The following is a 21,080-nucleotide window of genomic DNA, read 5'->3' on the forward strand; positions in this document are numbered from 1 at the left end:
ATGATGCCTGATGCCACCACAGAGTCGTAGAAGGTCCTCAGGAGTGGCACTGAGTCTCCTCAGCAGGTAGAGCCCACTCTGGCTCTTCCTGTCTGTGTTATGAGTCCAGTCCAGTTTGTGGTTCAGATGAACACCCAGGTACTTGTATGAGTCACTCTCTCAATGTCCCGTCCCTGGATGTTCTGCAGGTCTGCAGTGTAGAGGGTGAAGAGAAAGGGCGCGAGGACAGTGCCCTGGGGCGCCCCCACACTGCGGCTCCGAGTGTCAAACACACAGACGCTCTCACAAACTGGGGTCGGTCTGTGAGAATCAGGGTCAAAACTAAGAATAAGCCCTGGTTTTGTCAAGGCATCGCAGTATTATCTCGAGCGTGACAAAGCCTCAGCAGAAGCCAAGCCAACCAAATCAGCAGCAGATTGCTGCTTTAGTACATGAACCTTGTGTTTTGGCATCGATGTGGGAGATTGTGGGAGCGTGTCATCCAGCAAGAGTCAACGATCAACATCGTCTTTGTCACCAACCAACTCCACAAGCACATTACGCCACTTATCAGTCTTTTTTAACACCATCAATTTATTTTTTAATTCTAATTCTTTTCCCTCGCTTTGTCCGGTCTGACACTGACACGCTGAACACACATGTTGCCGTCGCCATTTTTTTATTCTGCCAGTGACAAGCAGTGACCGCCAGGGGTCAGGCTTCAACAGACAATGACTTGAACATTCTCCGCTCGTGTTAAGTTTCATTTTCATTTATTTTAGTTCCAGTGATACAAAATTATTCAAAACGGCGCTTTTTTGAAAAAAAAAGGTCGGTGAGTTGGCGAAATTTAAGAAAAATAAAAGAATTTGGCATAATTTTGACAAAATGCTGATACATTTTTTTCAGTCGGCTATAATTTTGACGGCTCGGTCTGGTTACGGCTCTGCCTAATTAAGAGTATTATTATTATACATTTAGAATATGTAGTCCTGTGCTTGCATTGGTGAGAGGAGGAGAATGAAACAAGTGGAACCTTTGGCACTGTGGTCGCGCACCCTCCCGTTACCTATGACGGACAAACTTGCTGTTGCCTTCAGAAGTCATCTGGGAAAGGACACGAGTGCACGTGTTTTTTATTGCTCCTCCTCTCACTAACCCTAACCCTGTTTTACAGGTCAGTAATTGGTCGTAATCACCATGTATTAAAGCTTTATGCTTCTTATCACTTTCGTAGTAACTAGTACATAGTACTGTGACTCTTTCTGTAACTTTGGCTCAGTTTAAGGCTAAATTGCGTTGTGGTGTAGTCCCGCGAGAGTTTGCATGGTTCCCGTGAGAGTTTGTCAACTCCCGCTGGTAGTGTTTATTACACATTAACTTTATTTTTGGTTTATGTACTCTATGTATATTATTCCAGTTAATTTTGTCATCCTCCTGACGTGACTTCATTAGAGTTTGAAGAACCCAACGTGTGTTATTAAGAAATGAATAAAAAATGCTTAAGCGTGAATGGTTCATTAGATTGTTATCTCATTTTATACTGTAGACACACTAATGTACATTTAAATATGCTTTGTCCAAATTATAGTTAGCTTGACACACTTTTACAAGTCCCAGGTAATAATTCCTTAGTTTTGCACTATGGTACTATAATTGTATGTAATATTAAAAGTAACTGTAATAGTCAATAGAAAGAGACTTTATTTTGACTTTTATGCTTAAAGGACATGGGAATGCACTAAATGTGAATGATATGAGTTTATTTGTTGAAATAAGAGACGTAACCTGGGAAGTGTGGGAAGTGCACATGTTTTTATTTCTCCTTATCTCATGTCTGTTTTACAGATTAAACTTTTTGTTATTGTGGTTGCCGCACCCAGGACCCATAACACTGTACAAAAAGAAATGTTATGTAATATCTAGGCTAAAATGGGTTCTGTTTAGCTGTGCTTTTGATTTAAGGCATTTCATCTGTAATTTACGATTTTAAATACATTTTAAAGTTATTATTTATGCTTTTTTTGTCTTGTGATCCATACTGTATTGTGATTTTAATTAGGCCCGAGCGCCACAAGCTGGCGAGAGGCCTATTAATCTCGTAAGGCCGTGCAAAGCACGGCTGCGAAAGTGCGCACATAGTGCGCACGAAATCGAGCGCGAAGCGCTCGCCCACTTCCAAACACTTTTACGAACTTTACACACAAATACCGTTGTAAACGGGCGAAGCCCGTGCAAAAGTGCGCACTAAACGAGCACTTTACATTGAGATGACGACCGCGAAGCGGTCGTCATCCCCATATAAAGCACTCATTTGCGCTAAGTACCTCACGAATACGTTCCCCATCTCTTGCATGTTCTGTGCATATAAGCATGTAATGCAAAAATTGAACATTATTACTGTTTAGAGGGCCAAAAACACAAAGTGGGCGGAGCCCACTCAAAATTAACGAAAGTACCCGTCAGTGACCAGGGACCCACACCATGAGGTAGGAAAGCGCGAGCGCTTTCCGAAAATGTATAGTTGATGATATTTGAAAAATGGGAAACATTGTTTTCGCATCGGAATATTATTAGGCCCGAGCCCCAGCAGGGGGAGGGCCTATTGCTCCCGCAACGCTGCCGAAGGCAGCGTTGCAACTGTCTGACCAAACATGCGGGCGCAGCCCGCATGTTTGGTACCCCGTCGCCCCTGGCAAGTACAGTGAACTAGCCCATGCCGAAGGCATGGATCATGCATACTTACTCCTGCTATGACAGAAATAGTCAACAATTAGTGAATGGGCGTAGCCCATTCACTAATTGTTGACAACAGCAGCGCGAAGCGCTGCATTCCTCCAAAAACCCTCCTGGCATCGTCCCGTATGCGAGAATCCATGCCGCAGGCATGGGCCATGCTTGTATCTGCTCAAATCAATGGAAGTCTATGGGGAGTGGGCGGGGCATCCCGACGGAATAGGGAGTGACGAGCGCGTAAGCGCTCGTAATGATAATTCCACCCCATGGCGGCATCGGGAAGGCTTAGAGCTTTCAAACGATGTATCATTTGTTGTTATAGTAAAAACGGCTATATTGTTTTTGCTAAAAATATTATTATTATTTTTCTTGTTCTTCTTCAGCGCTTTGATCTCTAATTTGACCCCCTGAACATGCTCAAAAACTCACCAAACTTTGCCCAAAATTCAGAATCGGTGAAAAATTTTATTTTTTCTGGGCCATTTTTTTTTTCGTTAAAAAATGGCGCGACAGCGCCACCGACAAAAGTCAAAATACATTGCGCCTATGGGAGACGCCCCGAGGTCAACTTTGGCGTAAAGCTACGAAATTCGGGACACGCATTCCTCTCGTGAGGATAAACAAAAAAAAACATTGTGGCCACGCCCCCAAACTTACCCTATGGCCGCCATCTTCCTTTGAAAATGAAAACAAGCTGAGTTAGCCATTTTGTTTACGTCAAACTTTGACAAACTCCTCCTAGGGCGTTTTGCCCACCCCACTCGTCCTCTGGACAAGTGGGGCATCTAAAGTTATTCAATTTTTTGAGATACCTTTTACGGTCTGTGTGCGGCGCAGCCGCAAAGTTGGACAACTTATTTTGGAATATTGCAGGTCTAAAAATTGCTCCCATTTGATCAAAACCAGTCCGATTAGGACCAAATTTGAATCAGTTGTTAAACTTTCTAGTTTGGACCAGTTTATGATGACAAAATTGAAATGGCAGTGATAGCGCCCCCTACAGAGTGACCTTTAAATTAACATTGAAGGTCAAAAATTAGTTTTACCAAAATTGTCTAAACTTTACCCAAAATTCTATTTTGCCGTCCCGATCACAAAAGCCAATCACAAAAATGCCTAAATTTTTACGCCGTAGTCGTAGCGATGACAGAAACCTCCCATGTTATCCCTATGGGAAAACCACAAAATCTCTCAAATTACCACATTTTTATGTTTTACACTTTAACGAAGTCCTCCTAGTGCGTTTTGCCCACCAACCTCAAAATCGGTGTACGTCCTCTAGACAAGTGGTGTATCTAAAGTTATCCAAATTTTAAGGATAACTTTTACGGTCTTTGTGCGACGGAGCCGCAAACGTTTCCCAGAATTCTGACTATTTGGCCTTCAGAGTGGCCTATAAACAATAGAGTTTTTCCAAATGACATGATATTTTGAACAAAATTCTAATTTGCCATCCTGATCATAAAAGTATGAGAGCCAAAGTCATATTTTGTACGGCGTAACCGTAGCGTTGACAGAAACATCCCATGTTATCCTTATGGGAAAATCGTAGAATCGCTCAAATCACCACATTTTTACGCTTCACACTTTAACAAACTCCTCCTAGGGCGATTGTTCGATCAAGCTCATATTTGGGGAAATCATCTACACAAATGGGGCATCAAAACTTACCCATATTTGGATTCTAAGTGCTACGGTCTCTGTGTGGCGGACCCGCAAATATATGTCAGAAATGGGAAAACAGCGAAATCTGTAAAATCACCACATTTTTACGCTTCTAACTTTAACGAACTCCTCCTAGGCCGATTGCCCGATCAAGTTCATATTTGGGGAAAATCATCTACACAAACGGGGCATCAAAAGTTATCCATATTTTGATTTTAAGTGGTACGGTCTCTGTGCCGTGGAGCTGCAAATATACTGTCACAAATGGGAAAAACGCCAAATCCTTGAAATGTTCACATTTACGCTTCACACTTTAACAAACTCCTCCGTGGGCAATAGCTCGATCAAGCTTTACTTTGGGAAAAATCATCTACACAAGCGGGGCATCAAAAGTTATCCATATTTTTATTCCAAGTGCTACGGTCTCTGTGCGGCGGCGCAGCAAATTTGACTGACACTTTGACTGCACTGGATTGGCCATGTCCAATGTGTCGCCGTCTGTCAAGTTCTTTTTTTATTCAACACACAATAAGGGCGCCATCTTTATCAAGTCAAAAGCGCAGAGTCGGAAGGCCGGCGGCCCGCGAGGGCCGTTGGATGCCGCTTGCGGCTTTAATTCTTTCTTCTTTCTTTCTTTCTTTCTTTCTTCTCGGGACCAACCCCCCTATTTTTCACCCTGTGAACATTGACGAAAAGTCACAAAAATTTGCACACCTCTAAAAATCGTGCCTCTCTACATTCTGGCTATTTCCCTTTTCTAAAATAAAAAAAATTGGCGCGTCAGCGCCACCAAATGTACCAAAAATGCATTGAGAGATGGGAAATGACCCAAAAAAAATCTGATCGTAGAATCATGAAATTTGGCGCAGAGGTAGATGGTGACAAGAGAAGTAAAAAATATTATTACGGCAACGCCGTCCGCCCAACCAAATGTCGGCCATATTGCTTCAAAAATGGCTAAACATGACTTCGGAGTTTTTCCAACCGTCGTACTTTTACGAACTCCTCCCAGGGCGTTGGCCCTAAAAAGCTGAAATTTGGTGAAAATGCTACTGAGGAGTGGGACATAAAAAGTTATCCAAATTACATTGATACCTGTCACGGTCTCTGTGCGGCGAAGCCGCAAACTGTAGCTAGAATTTCAGAAATCTCCCATATTTAACATTTCTGCCGTTTGCGCAGATAAAGTCCGAATTGCGTCAAATTAGAATCAGTTGTTAAACTCTTTGCCCTAAACCTACTTGAAGTGAAATAAATTAATTTGGAGCCACAGCGCCCCCTACAGATTTTATATGGAGGTTAAATATTTAGTTTTGCGAAATTATATGAAATTTGATTGAACTCAATTTTGGCATACCCATCAAAATAGTAAATGAGACCCATGTCATAATTGTTATGGCTTTGCCGTAACGATGACCGAAACCTTCCATGTTATTCCAATGGGGAAATCGCCAGAACATGTTTACACTTTAGACTTTCACAAACTCCTCTTAGGTCGTCAGCCCTATTAACCTGAAATTTGGTGAGACTCATCTTCAGGTGTGGACCATCAAAAGTTATCCACATTTTTATTCAAAGAGTCACAGTGTCTGTGCGGCAAAGCCGCACATTTTGCCAAGAATTCAAAATAAAATTGCTTTTTGATGGTAAAACAAAGGGGAGAAGATGTGACAGCGTCACAGATTCAGCAGTAGGCGTAATAAAAGGACAATTGGGACGCGTTAGCGCCCCCTCCTCTTGCGGCGTGGCAGCGGCGGCGTGGCGAGGGCCGATCATTGCTGCTTGCGGCTATATTTTGTTTTTATGGTTGTAAAGAACTTTGACTTTTGTATGAACAGTGCTCTACGGATAAACTTTCCTTCTCTGACTTAAAAACAGCACAGGACCTCCAGATCTCTACCCTCGATGTCACAAATCTTGGACATTGTAAATTGAGTTTTTGTGAGGCTCATAGAAAGAGCAAAGAAGACGAGGTCAATAACAGGATTTATGAATCTAGCGTGAAATAAGCTATGTTATTGATTAGGGAACAATGTTAGAAAGCTGGTTAAAAGATAATTAAGAGACATGTCAATTTTGAATGTGTCCTTTTAAAATGTGCTGCCGAAATAAAACATAAATCAAAATTACAACATATTAATTTTGCCATGCCAGTTTGCATAGTGATGGTTTTAACATTCTTCTGGCAGAAACATCATTCGCACGTCGTGGGGGCGACGGGTAGAAGTTCGGGGCCGGCTGGTGCAGACACTGTTTTTCCTTGGGGTCCGCAGCGGTCCAGGGTCTGACCAGCTCCAGGAGAAGCTCAGGCTGGAGAACCACCAGCACCACGACCTAATCCAGAGCAGCTTCATTGACAGCTACCACAACCTGACCATCAAGACCATGGTGACTCTGGAGTGGCTGGCTGCGCATTGCTCTTCCACCGTGGTACGTCCAGCTGAGACAAGCCATGTTTTGACTGGTTCACTTCACTGTAGTGGAATGGACTGGTATGGTCCAAAATTGAACGGTTTTGAGTGAGATTATTTGATAAAAGAGAACACAGACTCGCATTAAAACAAAATGGCAAAAAGAAAATAATTTTTCACCAAAGACTGATTTGATCCTGTAATAAACAGCCACATTTCCACTGAGGCTTACTTGTATGTTGTGCCCGCGTATGCCCTTAGTAAAACAAAGCAAGCTCATGTTAGCATCAGCTATTTCCTGTTGATCAACGCACGACACTTACTTTGTCACGACCCTAAATATTATATTTCCAGTGCATAATGCATCTAACATAAAGAGAATGAAATGCAGATAACTTATTAGTGTTTGAGAGTTAATTGTGTGTCTCTTTGTCTTTTTATCTTAAAAAAGTCAAAAAGACAAAAATGTACTGTGTAGTTATGTCTTTGATTTCAATGGCATGGTGAAACAGGCTAGCGTTACACTTGTGTGTTAAAGTATGACTGCTGTCGACAAAGCTGCTAACAGCTGCTAGACGCTTCTAGAGGCCCTTTCAAAATAAGTGAATGTCGGTAAAGAAGAGCCTTATTGTGAAAAGGCCAGAGAGCAACTGAACCTTAAAGATAAGTACACTGACATGTGAAGAAGAAGCAGCTAGCTGGTTCCACATTAGAATAAGATCATCTTTCGACTTTGAGGCGCTTTGAGCTGAAAAAATTGGCTTTAAAGACATTGTTTGACCTAATATAACTAATCCTTAAGAGGAAGAACAAGGGATGCGTAAACAAGGAAGGTACAAGTCTGATAACATTACGGGACCAAAGCAAGCAAAGCTGATGGCTCAAGGCCCCGTCATAAAAACAGCCCGCATCAGAAGCTAACGAGTTAGCTTTTTCTAATACATACTCAACATACAGTTTATTTCAGAATAGACTACTTTTTTGTTCTCAATAAAGACAGATCTAAAATCACTGAAGCAGATATAGGCACAATAGACCTAAGTCAATTCAATTTTCAATTAAATTTACTTTTGTAATGCCCAAAATCACAACAGCGGTTGTCTCGGAGGGCGACAGTGAACAACGATTCAAACAATGTTCATAGGGACTTGGCAATGTCCCAGGGTCCCCTGTCCTTAGACCCTCCTTCTCGGCCAGGAAAAACAGCAAAATCTCCTTGGGAAAAAGATCATGTGCCTGTCCCACTCCAGGGGGGGAAGTGGAAAAAGAAGAAGAAAAGGCAAATTGCAAGTGAAATTAAATATTAAATATTGTTTGATAGAATGAGTAGTCAGAAGCAGAGGATAGTGCTCAAGCTGCCATACTTCCCCCAGCATAGTCAAGATAAGATAAGATATTCCTTTATTGTCCCACATGGGGAAATTTCATTGATGCAACGCAGTAGATAGAGGCAGATACAGAGGAAAAGAACAGATCACTTATAGGAAGTTTGAAAAAACACTCTCAGTAGAAGATCTCCTATAAATCCATTAGACAAAACCCAACAAGGGATGGAGGGGAAAAAATAATAAAGATAAAAATAAATAAATACATAAATACCATTGCATGTGATCACGACAGTAATTGCACATGAATATGTTTCATGACGGCACATGGATTGCAGATGAATTGCACAGTAATTGCACATCACGACAGTATTGCGAGTGTTCAGGACTAACAGTGTTTGTTATAAAGTCTGACAGCAGCAGGAAGGAAAGACCTGCGAAACCTTTCCTTCACACAGCGAGGGTGGATCAGTCTCTCACTGAAGCTGCTCTCCAGAGTGGACAGAGTGTCCTGCAGGGGACAGAGTGTCCTGCAGGGGACAGAGTGTCCTGCAGGGGGTGACTCTCATGGTCAAGCATAGATGTGAATTTAGCCAGGACCCTCCTGTCCCTCACCTCCTGCACCGAGTCCAGAGCACAGCCCAGGACGGAGCTGGACTTCTTGATGACTTTGTCCAGCTTCTTCCTCTCCCTCTCTGTGATGCTGCTGCTCCAGCAGACCACACCTACAGGAGCTGATGCCACCACAGAGTCGTAGAAGGTCTTCAGGAGTGGCCCTGTCACTCCAAAAGACCTGAGTCTCCTCAGGAGGTAGAGCCGACTCTGGCTTTTCCTGTACAGTGCGTCTGTGTTATGAGTCCAGTCCAGTTTGTGGTTCAGATGAACACCAGGTACTTGTATCCACTCTCTCAATGTCCCTTCCCTGGATGTTCACTAGTGAGGGGGCAGTGGAGTGGCATCTCTTTGGTCTTCCCCGCGTTGATGAGGAGGTGGTTCCGCTGACACCAGTCCACAAAGTCCTGCTCCAGTCCTCTGTACTCTGCATCATCGTCGTCCGTGATGAGTCCGATGATGGCAGAGTCATCAGAGAACTTCTGCAGGACACAGCTGTCCGTGTCATGTTTGAGGTCTGCAGTGTAAAGGGTGAAGAGAAAGGGTGCGAGGACAGTGCCCTGGGGCGCCCCCACACTGCAGGTCCGAGTGTCAGACACACAGTCCCGTGCTCTCACAAACTGGGGTCGGTCCGTGAGGTAGTCCAGAATCCACTCTGCCAGGTCATACTCCACACCAGCCGTCTCCAGCTAGGTTGCTCCTAGGGCAGTGTAGCTGAAACTGTAGGTTTATATTTCTGTTTTAACTGGCCTGACCATAAGGAGAGGAAGAGGAACGTTTTAAGCCTTCCTTGTCTTAAATGAAGAGACCGTGTCGGCCTCTTTAACATGGACAAGGAGCTAAATGCTCTACCTCCTATTGTGCTTTTAGAGACTCTTGGGACCACGAGAAGGCCAGCATTTTGAAAGCAAAGCGCTCCGTTTGGATGATATGGTTCTATTTAATTCCTCCTGACCGCTAGAGGACGGTGCTTAGCACCTGGATATCTACATGTGTGCGCAGCACATAGGTCGAGATTAAATACCAACAAAGTCACGTTGTGAATCCCATACATACCCGATGCACGTAGCGCTCTTTTCTTTCTACATTTCTCGCATCAGCCATAGGGTGAAGTTCCTTCTTTTGAATATTGCTTTGGATTTTAAGCCATTCTCACTTATTAGAGCTGCGCGTCATGTCCTCCAGAGGCTGCGAGACGGTATCGGAAACCGTCTCCCTCAGAGGAAGGATCTCTTGTCACAGCTGGAAGAGAGCATATGGCATCCTCACCCAGAGCGCCTTCACCTGTACCTGTGGCCACTGAAGGGCAGGACTCTGTGTTGACTTTTACAGGCTTGATTTATATGTGCTTTAAATGAGAGCTCCTGGTCAAAATCAACAGATTTTACATTTTTAGGATGCCTTTTATTTTGTCTCTGTTGTACTCTCTCTGGTCTTTAAATACTTAATAATTAAGAATAATTAAGAATAAGATTTTTTTTCATCTGATGGAAACTGCAATGGAATAGAACAAAATAGGACATGTTTTCTGGATTGAATTATGAGGAATGCATTATGGGGAGTAATCTTGAAGGCATCTGAGAAAATTAAACATTAGCAAAATGGCACCAAAAAGCACCAGAATGCAGGGATTTTCTTCAAAGAAAAACAAACAAAACATGACTAAAAAGCAAATATCAAACCAAAAATACAAACCGACATCAACTACACATTTAAACTTCTTTGTTATGGCTTTTTTTTCCTGTCACCACCACATTCAAAAGGTATCCATTCATCGTGTCCATGGCAGGAGTTTTGAAGGCAAAAGTACCAAACCCAATTATCTTTTACAGTCTGGTGAAAATGTTTATACCTTTTGTAATCTAGACCTTGAGTCTCACGTCAGTTCTATTTAATACAAAACCTTGGTCATAAGCCAACTAGTTTTGAACATTAGTTTTTATGTTTTGGTTAGCGTCTTCTATTTCTTTTGATTTCTTGCCTTGCCACACAAATCTTGAGCTTGTTTTATTATAACAGCCGGTTGGGGGATGGAAACTGGGAGAGTCTAGAATAGATAGAGAAATCTGGACAAAACATTCATTCAGTTTCAATCATTTGACCCAGATTAAAGTATGGGGTAAGAGTCTTTTCTTTTCTAGTGGAGAAATGAGGAGTATAGTTTTTCTCTAAGATTGTTGACAATTCTTTATTAAGGACCACACCTAAATATTTAAGGGAGGCAGTTTGCCATTTTAACAGGTAAGTCTTTCTAAAAGACAGAGGGGATTGCCAGTAAGAGAGAATTTCAGTTTTTTGCCCATCAGTTTGTATTCAAACATTGGACCAATATCATGAAGGAAATGTATCATGACTTCCGGGTATGACGTCAATGTAGACGCAAACTTGGTCTGCAGCTGCCGAAATAAATCTTGAAAATCACAGTTTTACCCAGAAATATCCAAGTCACAAGGAGCAAGAGATGAGCAAACCTGGAAAACACAAGACTTGTAATGCTACGGAAAGTAAACAAACAAAACTCTCCAAGCTCGCACTTGTTCGAAGGTGTAGGGGAGATCACTTTACACCAACTGGCCATTATGATGTATGAAATTAAAAGTGAAAATAAGTGTGATAAGAGCGGAGATGAGAACAGCGCTTGGTACAACTCGATTTGACCAAATCCTATCTGATATGGTAGCTAAAGGAGACAGGAGCTAATGGAGCACGCATGGATGAAGCTGAGCAGCGTATCTCGGACAGCACAGATGAGCTGCAGACGATTACGGCCAAGATGGAAGCGCTGCTGGCCAAGGTGATAACACTGCAGTTGGAGAGCATCCATCTTCTTCGGCTGGGTCGCTAGGACAGCAGTCTAAGCAGGGACTCCCAGACTTCCTCCTCCCCAGACACTTCATCCAACTCCTCCTGGGGGGATCCCGAGGTGTTCCCAGGCTAGCCGAGAGACATAGTCCCTCCAGCGTGTCCTGGGTCTTCCACTGGGCCTCTTTCGGGTGGGACATGCCTGAAACACCTCCCAGGGAGGCGCCCAGGAGGCATCCGGAACAGATGCCCGAGCCACCTCAGCTGGCTCCTCTACGTGGAGGAGCAGCGGCTCTACTCCGAGCTCCTCCCGTGTGACTGAGCTCCTCACTTTATCTCTAAGGAAGCGCCCAGCCACCCGGCGGAGGAAACTCATTTCAACCTCTTTTCTATCTGCGATCTTGTCCTTTCGGTCACTACCCAAAGCTCATGACCATAGGTGCGGGTAGGAACGTAGATTGACCGGTAAATCGAGAGCTTTGCCTTTCGACTCGGCTCCTTTTACAGTCCGATGCAGCGACTGCATCACTACAGCCGCTGCACCAATCAGCCTTTCCAGCTCGGGCTCCATCCTTCCCTCACTTGTGAACAAGACCCGAGATACTTGAACTCCTCCACTTGGGGCAAGGACTCCCCACCCACCTGGAGAGGGCAAGACAACTTTTTCCGGTTGAGAACCATGGCCTCGGATTTGGAGGTGCTGATTCTCATCGCAGCTACTTCACACTCGGCTTCAAACCGTCCCAGTGCATGTAGCAGGTCTGGGTTTGATGGAGCCATCTGGACAACATCTTCTGCAAACAGCAGAGATGAGATCCTGTGGTCCCCAAACCAGACACCTTCCAACCCCTGACTGCGCCTAGAAATTCTGAGTGGGTGCGTACGGGGAGCACTGCGTGGCCCGTGCGTACAGGGAGCACGGCGTGCCGTGGCCCGTGCGGGGGAGCGGGGCGGGCGTTGCCGTCCCCAACACGGCTGGTGCAGAAAAGTTGGAAAAGCTTTTTTGCGGCAAGACACGCCGCAATCAAGAGATTTGGCTCTAGTAACGTGCCTACACACTTCCCGAAAGAAGGACCAAAACAAACCCTGCATGAGGTTTCGGCCAATCACAGAAGACGTGAGATTCTCACTGAGACGAAGGCGCGTGTTCTGCTTCTGTCATTCTGACATGTCTAAGATCTAAACGCAGGCAATTGACAATTACAAGTTTTGACAAGAAATATTAATTTCTCACTCTCTCATCCTCTCAATGTGGTCATCTCACAATTTCGGTTGAAAGGGATGGTCGTAGGGCCCGTGGACCATATGGATTGAGTAAACAAACATCATATCAATTTATTTTTGTAAGGCCCAAATTCACAACGGTTGCCTCTGAGGGCCACAGTGAGAAATGAATCAACAATGTCTGTGGTGGCGATGGAGTCAGACAATGTCTGTGGTGGCGAGGGACAATGTCCCAGAGTCCTCTGTCCTTAGACCCTCCTTCTCGGCCAGGAAAAACTACAAAAAACCTCCTTGGGAAAAAGTAGAAACCTGAGTGAAGGAGAGATCTGACTCTCACAGACGGACGCGAGGGAGACAGTGGAGCTGGAGCCACTCTTCAGGCAGATGAGGGACCGTCTAAGTCGAGCTGACAGGTCCCATGCGCGACAGGTGACATTATTTGGTTCATAACTTCTACTGATAAACATACCAAAGGATGTTCAGGGACTAGAGGTGAGCAGGGTCTATCAAGCTACTATCGTTTTGTCAACACGTAAAAATGTATGTGATGCCAGACTTTTTTTTTTTAGTCTTTTGAGGGGGGGAGGGGGTCCAGAGAGAGACAAAAATAAATTATCTTTTAAGCTTCAACCTATTTTGAGATGATCCCTAAGCTGTGGGGCTATAAGCAAGCCCACCCCACCCCGCCGCCTCTCCCCGCGGGCGACACCAGAGAAGTGGAGCGTCCAGCCCTTCTCGAGGAGATGGGTTCCAGACCACAAACTGTGCATGGAGGTGAGGCCTACTATATCTAGTCAATACCGCTCAACCTCCCGCACAAGCTCAGGCTCTTTCCCCCCCAGCGAGGTGACGTTCCATGTCCTCAGAGTTAGTTTCTGTGTCTGGAGATCTGGTCGTCGAGGCCCCTGCCGTCGACTGCCGCCCAGATCACTCTGCACCGGCCCCCTACGGATCCTCCTGTGGATGGTGGGTCCACGGGAGGACGGCCCCATGTCGCTCATTCGGGCTGTGCCCGGCCAGCCCCGTAAGGAAAGACCCGGCCACCTGACACTCGCCGTCGAGCACCCACCCCAGGCCTGGCTCCAGGATGGGGCCCCGGTAATGCCAATCCAGGCGACGTAACTGGCCTTGGTTTTTCTCGATTCATAAAGGGCTTCTGAACCGCTCTTGGTCTGACCCATCACCTGGTCAGTTGGAGAGCAATGATATGAAAAATAAGATCTTGGATTTGGAGTCCATATCATATAGGTCCAATCTCCGACTTGTGGGGGTCCCAATGGGAGAAGAAACTGAAAATGTCTTGGAGAAGATCATTCCAAAGCTCTGGAGTTGAAGTCCCCCCATCACAATAGAAAGAGCGCATCACCTGGGCAAACCAAAACCAGCAACTAATAAACCTCGGGGGCTGATAATGAGGTTTCTTAACGATCGTGTGAAGAAACGTTTCATGAAGGCTGCAAAAGTTAAAGGAGACCTCTGGTACAAAGGCAAGCGACTCGTCTGGTGACTTTCAGCTGAGGTCCATCTCAGCTAGATGCAATACACAGAGAACTGAACAGTGACAAGAGATGGAGCCACCAGCGTGTGGGTATGTGAGTTCAGGTTGTGGTCACATGGTGATACATTTCTGTTGATTTGAAGGGACTGGAGGGTTCAGAATAAGCGGTATTGCATCGCAAAATGCGACTTTTGTATCACAGCTTTTGCGATACAAAAATGCGTGTTCAATTGTATAACCAAAGCGCCTAAAAGTAATGATCACTCGTCAATCGATCGTCAACAACGGCATGACACATGTAGGACGCCGTGTTAACATGACGAGTCCCGCTGCTGTCTCAGACCACGAGTCTGAAAGTGGGAGGAGCCACGTGCGGTAAAGTTAGCGTCACAGATACAGACTTCCGAGATCAATAGCTCCTAAATGCAAAAGTCTTTGCAGATCATTCACATGCCAAAATATTCATATTTACACTGCAGTGACACAACCTCGTTTTTAACAATCAGATGCGTATTTTGGGGCACAGCGAATTACACTGATCCGAATGTGCAGCCGGAGCTGAGGCGAGTGCTTGGGGACCGTCATCAAATGTGCAGCCGGAGCGGTGACGAGAGTACTTAGGGACCGTCATCAAGTAGAAAAACGAAAAACGAATGGAACGTCAAATAGAGCGGTACAATTTGAATTACACAGTAAATACACCATGATGGACGCCACAGCAACCTTTATTTTTCCATCAGAAGCTTAACACATATTTTTTGTGAGTGTAAAGACAATTAAAGCCGCAAGCGGCATCCAACGGCCCTCGCGGGCCGCCGGCCTTCCGACTGCTCTCTGCATTTTACAGAGATGGCGCTAACGCAATTGTCTAAGAACTAAGACAGCGACACATTGGACATGTACAAAGCTGTGCTTAACCAGTGCAAATGAACACAAATATCGGTCGAATGTGCAGCTCCAGCGCACAGAGACCGTGACACTTGGAATAAAAATATGGATAACTTTTGATGCTCCGCTTGTGTAGATTATTTTCCCAAAATATGAGCTTGATCGAGCTATTGCCCACAGAGGAGTTCATTAAAGTGTGAAGCATAAATGTGAACATTTCAAGGATTTGGCGTTTTTCCCATTTGTGACATATATTTGCGGCTCTACCGCACAGAGACCCTAGTACTTAAAATCAAAATATGGATAACTTTTGATGCCCCGCTTGTGTAGATGATTCTCCCCAAATATGAACTTGATCGGGTAATCGCCCTAGGAGGAGTTTGTTAAAGTGTGAAGTGTAAAAATGTGGTCATTTTAGAGATTTTGCGGTTTCCCCATAGGGATAACATGGGATGTTTCTGTCATCGCTACGGCTACGCTTTACCAAATACGACTTTGGCTCCCATACTTTTAATTTGGGGATGGCAAATGAGAATTGTGTGCAAAATGTCATGTCATTTGGAAAAACTCTTGTTTATAGGCCACTCTGAAGGCCAAATAGTCCAGATTCTGCGAAAAGTTTGCGGCTCAGCTGCACAGAGACCGCAAATGTTATCCATAAAATTTGAAAAACTTTAGATGCCCCACTTGTCTAGAGGAGGTACACCGATTTTGAGATCGGTGGGCCAAACGCACTAGGAGGAGTTTGTTAAAGTGTGAAGCGTAAATGTGAACATTTCAAGGATTTGGCGTTTTTCCCATTTGTGACAGTATATTTGCAGCTCCACGGCACAGAGACCGTACCACTTAAAATCAAAATATGGATAACTTTTGATGCCCCGTTTGTGTAGATGATTTTCCCCAAATATGAGTTTGATCGGACAATCGCCCTAGGACGAGTTTGTTAAAGTGTGAAGCGTAAAAATGTGGTGATTTGAGCGATTTTGCGATTTTCCCATAAGGATAACATGGGATGTTTCTGTCATCGCTACGGTTACGCCGTACAAAATATGACTTTGGCTCTCATACTTGTATGATCAGGATGGCAAATTAGAATTTAGTGCAAAATATCATGTCATTTGGAAAAACTCTATTGTTTATAGGCCACTCTGAAGGCCAAATAGTCAGAATTCTGGGAAACGTTTGCGGCTCAGTCGCACAGAGACCGTAAAAGCTATCCTTAAAATTTGGATAACTTTAGATGCCCCACTTGTCTAGAGGACGTACACCGATTTTGAGGTCGGTGGGTAAAACGCACTAGGAGGAGTTCGTTAAAGTGTGAAACAGAAAATGTGGATATTCGAGAGATTTAGCGGTTTTCCCATAGGGATAACATGGGAGGTTTATGTCATCGCTACGACTACGCCGTAAAAATTAAGGCATTTGTCTGATTGGCTTTTTTGATCGGGACGCCAAAATAGAATTTTGGGTAAAGTTTAGAAAATGTTGGTAAAACTAATTTTTGACCTTCAATGTTAATTTAAAGGTCACTCTGTAGGGGGCGCTATCGCGCCCATTTCAATTTTGTCATCATAAACTGGTCCAAACTAGAAAGTTGAACTGATTCAAATTTGGTCCTAATCGGACTTGTTTTGATCAAATGGGAACAATTTTTAGATCTGCAATATCCCAAAATAAGTTGTCCAACTTTGCGGCTGCGCCGCACACAGACCGTAAAAGGTATCTCAAAAAATGTGATAACTTTAGATGCCCCACTTGTCCAGAGGACGTCCGCCGATTTTGAAGTCGGTGGGCAAAACGCCCTAGGAGGAGTTCGTCAAAGTTTGACGTGAACAAAATGGCTAACACAGCGTGTTTTCATTTTCAAAGGAAGATGGCGGGCATAGGGTAAGTCTGGGGGCGTGGCCACAATAATATTTGTTTTTTGTCCTCACAAGAGGAATGCGTGTTCCGAATTTCGTAGCTCTACGACAAAGTTGACATCGGGGCGTCTCCCATAGGCGCAATGTATTTTGACTTTTGTCGGTGGCGCTGTCGCGCCATTTTTAAATGAAAAAAAAAATGGCCCAGAAAAAACTAAATTTTTCGCCGATTTTGAATTTTGGGTGAAGTTTGGTGAGTTTTTGAGCATGTTCAGGGGGTCAAATTAGAGATCAAAAAGCAGAAGAACAAGAAAAATAATAATAATAATAATATTTTTAGCAAAAACAATATAGCCGTTTCCACTATAACAACAAATTATACATCGTTTGAAAGCTCTAAGCCTTCCCGATGCCGCCATGGGGTGGAATCATCATTACGGGCGCTTACGCGCTCGTCACTCCCTATTCTGTCGGGATGCCCCGCCCACTCCCCATAGACTACCATTGATTTGAGCAGATACAAGCATGGCCCATGCCTGCGGCATAGATTCTCGCGTACGGGACGATGCCAGGAGGGTTTTTGGAGGAATGCAGCGCTTCGCGCTGCTGTTGTCAACAATTAGTGAATGGGCTACGCCCATTCACTAATTGTTGACTATTTCTGTCATAGCAGGAGTAAGTATGCATGATCCATGCCTTCGGCATGGGCTAGTTCACTGTACTTGCCAGGGGCGACGGGGTACCAAACATGCGGGCTGCGCCCGCATGTTTGGTCAGACAGTTGCAACGCTGCCTTCGGCAGCGTTGCGGGAGCAATAGGCCCTCCGCCCTGCTGGGGCTCGGGCCTAATTAATATGTAAATGACACTCCTGCAAATAGTCATCTGATTGAAGATGATATGGAAGAAAGTTGTAAATAAGGCCATCTGACTTTGTGTTGATTAATTTGTTCAACAATTGATTTTATTTGCAAGTTTTATTTAAAGAAAAAATGTTTAAAAAGTGTTTAAAAGTTAATTTGTTAAGAGTTTTCTTTAATAGAATGTTTACAAATACATTTAAATAAATAAGCGCGTTATATCACCTCCGACGGTCCCTCTTCTGCCTGAAGAGTGGGTCCAGCTCGACTCAGACGGTCCCTCTTCTGCCTGAAGAGTGGGTCCAGCTCCAGTCTCCTCGTGTCCGTCTGTCCGTCTGTGAGAGTCGGATCTCTCCTTCACTGGAACTCCTCCAGGTTTCTACGCTTTTTTCCCAAAGAGGTTTTTTTTGTAGTTTTTCCTGGCCGAGAAGGAGAGTCTAAGGACAGAGGACCCTGGGACATTGTCCCTCGCCACCACAGACATTGTCTGACTTCATCGCCACCACAGACATTGTCTGACTTCATCGCCACCACAGACATTGTCTGACTCCATCGCCACCACAGACATTGTTGATTCATTTCTCCCTGTGGCCCTCAGAGGCAACTGTTGTTGTGATTTTGGGCCTTACAAAAATAAATTGATTTGATTTGATATCAATGGAAAATATTGATTGTTAGTCACTTTTGTGTTTTGCTATGCAATTATGAAATTGCAATACAAATTTCGAAAAATTAACGGATTGTTTAGCAGCTGCTGCACAAGTGAAAATCCTTAATCTGAACCCTGGACTGATGTCAAAAACAGATAAATCACATCACTGTCCTTAGACTTTATGCTCCATGTTATGTGCCATAGCACATACACTATGTGTCTAGTTACATCCACTCATTAGCTTACCAAATGTAAGGGTTTGGAGTTGTTGTAAAATACATGAAGCAACCCGAACTCTTCCTAGACCTTGCCGTCCTGCCAAACTGAGCAATCATGGGAGAAGTGCCTTGGTGAGAGAGGTTAAGCAGAACCAAAAAATCACAGTGGCTGAGCTCCAGAGGTGCAGTAGGGAGATTGGAAAAAGTTCCAATCCAAGTCAACCATCACTGTAGAGCTCCACCAGTCGAAGTGACCTGACATATGACGACTATGAGAAATATGTTTGTTTATGTATCTGTATCTGGAACCACTTGCCCAATATATTAGACAATCAAAAACAATTCATGGTTTTTCAATCTATGGGATGGAACATGAAATGTCCTGCTATGCAGAGCTATTATATTATTATTATACAGTGGGGGGGCGTGGGTCTGTGGCCTGGGCCTTCAGTGAGGTCCTACACAGTCCAACCCAAATTAAATCCACCTCTTATTACCATCATTATGATGCCATGGCTCTAGACACTATACATTTAGACAGAAACGCAGTTTAACCACGCATTGCGTCACCTTGAATTGCAGGGGAAGAGTACAATACAGTACAGTTCAACTAAGTTCAATATGTCCCTGTTTTTCTTTACCGTTTCATTGTGCAGCTTCAGTGCCCGCTCCGTTGCTCTGCGCGGGTTCATTGAGCTGTAGACCCACTCGTCCCCAAAAGTTTTCCAAAGCAACATTGCTTGTATGTGCCCAGCCGTACTTTGGAGTCTCGTTGACCAAAGGCGTCCGGCGACTTCTCCTTACAATGTCTTAACTTTTCTTGAAAGTTCGTCTTGAGAAAGGCTTTATAATTATATCCCGTAACGCTGCCATAAACAGCAGATCTCTCTTGCTTCAGGTCTTCCCCACTGCTGCGTCCGACCCAGAGCTGGAGCGCACACTGGATGTGGCCGCAGTAGTGATGGAGCTTGTGCTTGAGTCGGAGCCCGCACCTGGAACTGGTGCAGATGCGGAGCTACCTAACTTAAGTGTAGTATTGCCTGCCTGGTTCTTCATCCCGTTTTTCTTCTTGTATTTCTTAGACATTTTTCCGAAATAAGCGTTGTATGTCTGCTCCCAGGTGAACTTGTAATAAATACGGATCAAATCAATAAATTTGACCGCAGCCAGACAGACGCCTCCAAACGGCTGCCATCATCCCCAAAAAATGTAGCCACATTTCGAAAATAAAAATGTTTGAATGACATTTGGTTGCTTGCACTGAAATTAAATGTCTCTATGAAGAGCTTATCAGTTCTGCCATTTTGAAGTCAAGTCAAGTCAATGGACCCGTTTCTATTACTAAGCTGTTTTAGGACAATATTGCAGTTTATGATGAACAAAATGTCGAATAAAGATCTACTTATGTATAATCCGATACTAATTAACTGGAAAAAACATAATATTTGTAACCTATTTAGCATAGTCTCATTATTTTGACATGATCTTACACTTGATATTTTATCCACCTTTAGGCTTACACAGTCAAAGTGGACTCAGACGTGTTTCTGCACGTGCCCAACCTGGTGGACCTGCTGCTCCGGACCGACACGCCAAAAGTCAACTACATGACCGGCCTGGTGTGGTGGCACAGCCCTGTCCTCCGCAATCCCAATAACAAGTTCTACCTGCCCCCCGAGGTTATAGCAGAACCTGAGTACCCGCCCTATCCTCTGGGAATGACCTACATCATGTCCCTGGACCTGCCCCTTAAGATCCTGGGTGTCTCCCAGCAGATCAAGCCTTTTTTTATCGAGGACGCCTACCTGGGGATGTGTCTGAAGCGGCTGCAAATCTCACCCACAAACCCCCCAGCCAAGAACATGTTTCTAGTGGATGCACAACACCCACTAGGCCCCTGCGCCCTCTCCAAAGTGGTAGCTACCACCACCACCAGCATGCCCCAGGTGATGAGCTACTGGAGACGCAGCCAGCAGCCAGAAACACATTGTTAAAGCCGGAACTGGATTTAAATATGATTTTTTTTTTTTTTTTTTACCAGAGGAATGCCACACCAGCAGGTGCATTGAAAAAAAAGGAGATTTTAGTTATGTAAATGTATGATTTTAAGTTGTTTAAGTTAAGTAAATGATCAGAATCACATTAAGCTATTTTGTAGAAGGTAATCTACAGTACCTGGTCAGTAGTGGAAGAAGTACTTCATTTTTATACTTATTGTAAGTAAAGTACAGATACATGAGCAAATAAGAAACCGCAAACAAAAGTATTACATTAATTCATTAAAAAAAACACATCTACTTTGTTTAGTTTATTCATTTAAAGGCGCAATGGACGATTTTTTGGCGATTTG

At 44.1% G+C, this 21,080-nt stretch overlaps 1 protein-coding gene across 1 annotated transcript in view; it reads left to right on the forward strand.

Moving 5' to 3' along the window:
- The window catches only part of LOC140377308 (beta-1,3-galactosyltransferase 5-like), a 35,403-nt gene extending 14,651 nt beyond the window's left edge, over nucleotides 1-20,752 (forward strand). The window contains exons 2-3 of the mRNA XM_072462677.1: nucleotides 6,570-6,810; nucleotides 20,245-20,752. Of these exons, the coding sequence (XP_072318778.1) occupies nucleotides 6,570-6,810; nucleotides 20,245-20,724 (721 nt within the window). The 3' untranslated portion in view covers nucleotides 20,725-20,752. The remainder of the gene's footprint in view (nucleotides 1-6,569; nucleotides 6,811-20,244) is intronic.
- The last annotated feature ends 328 nt before the right edge of the window (nucleotides 20,753-21,080 follow it).

The sequence above is a fragment of the Eucyclogobius newberryi genome, unplaced genomic scaffold (assembly GCF_026437365.1).
Source record: "Eucyclogobius newberryi isolate DKJ021-1_F unplaced genomic scaffold, fEucNew1.0.hap1 SCAF_4, whole genome shotgun sequence".
Lineage (NCBI taxonomy): Eukaryota > Metazoa > Chordata > Actinopteri > Gobiiformes > Gobiidae > Eucyclogobius > Eucyclogobius newberryi.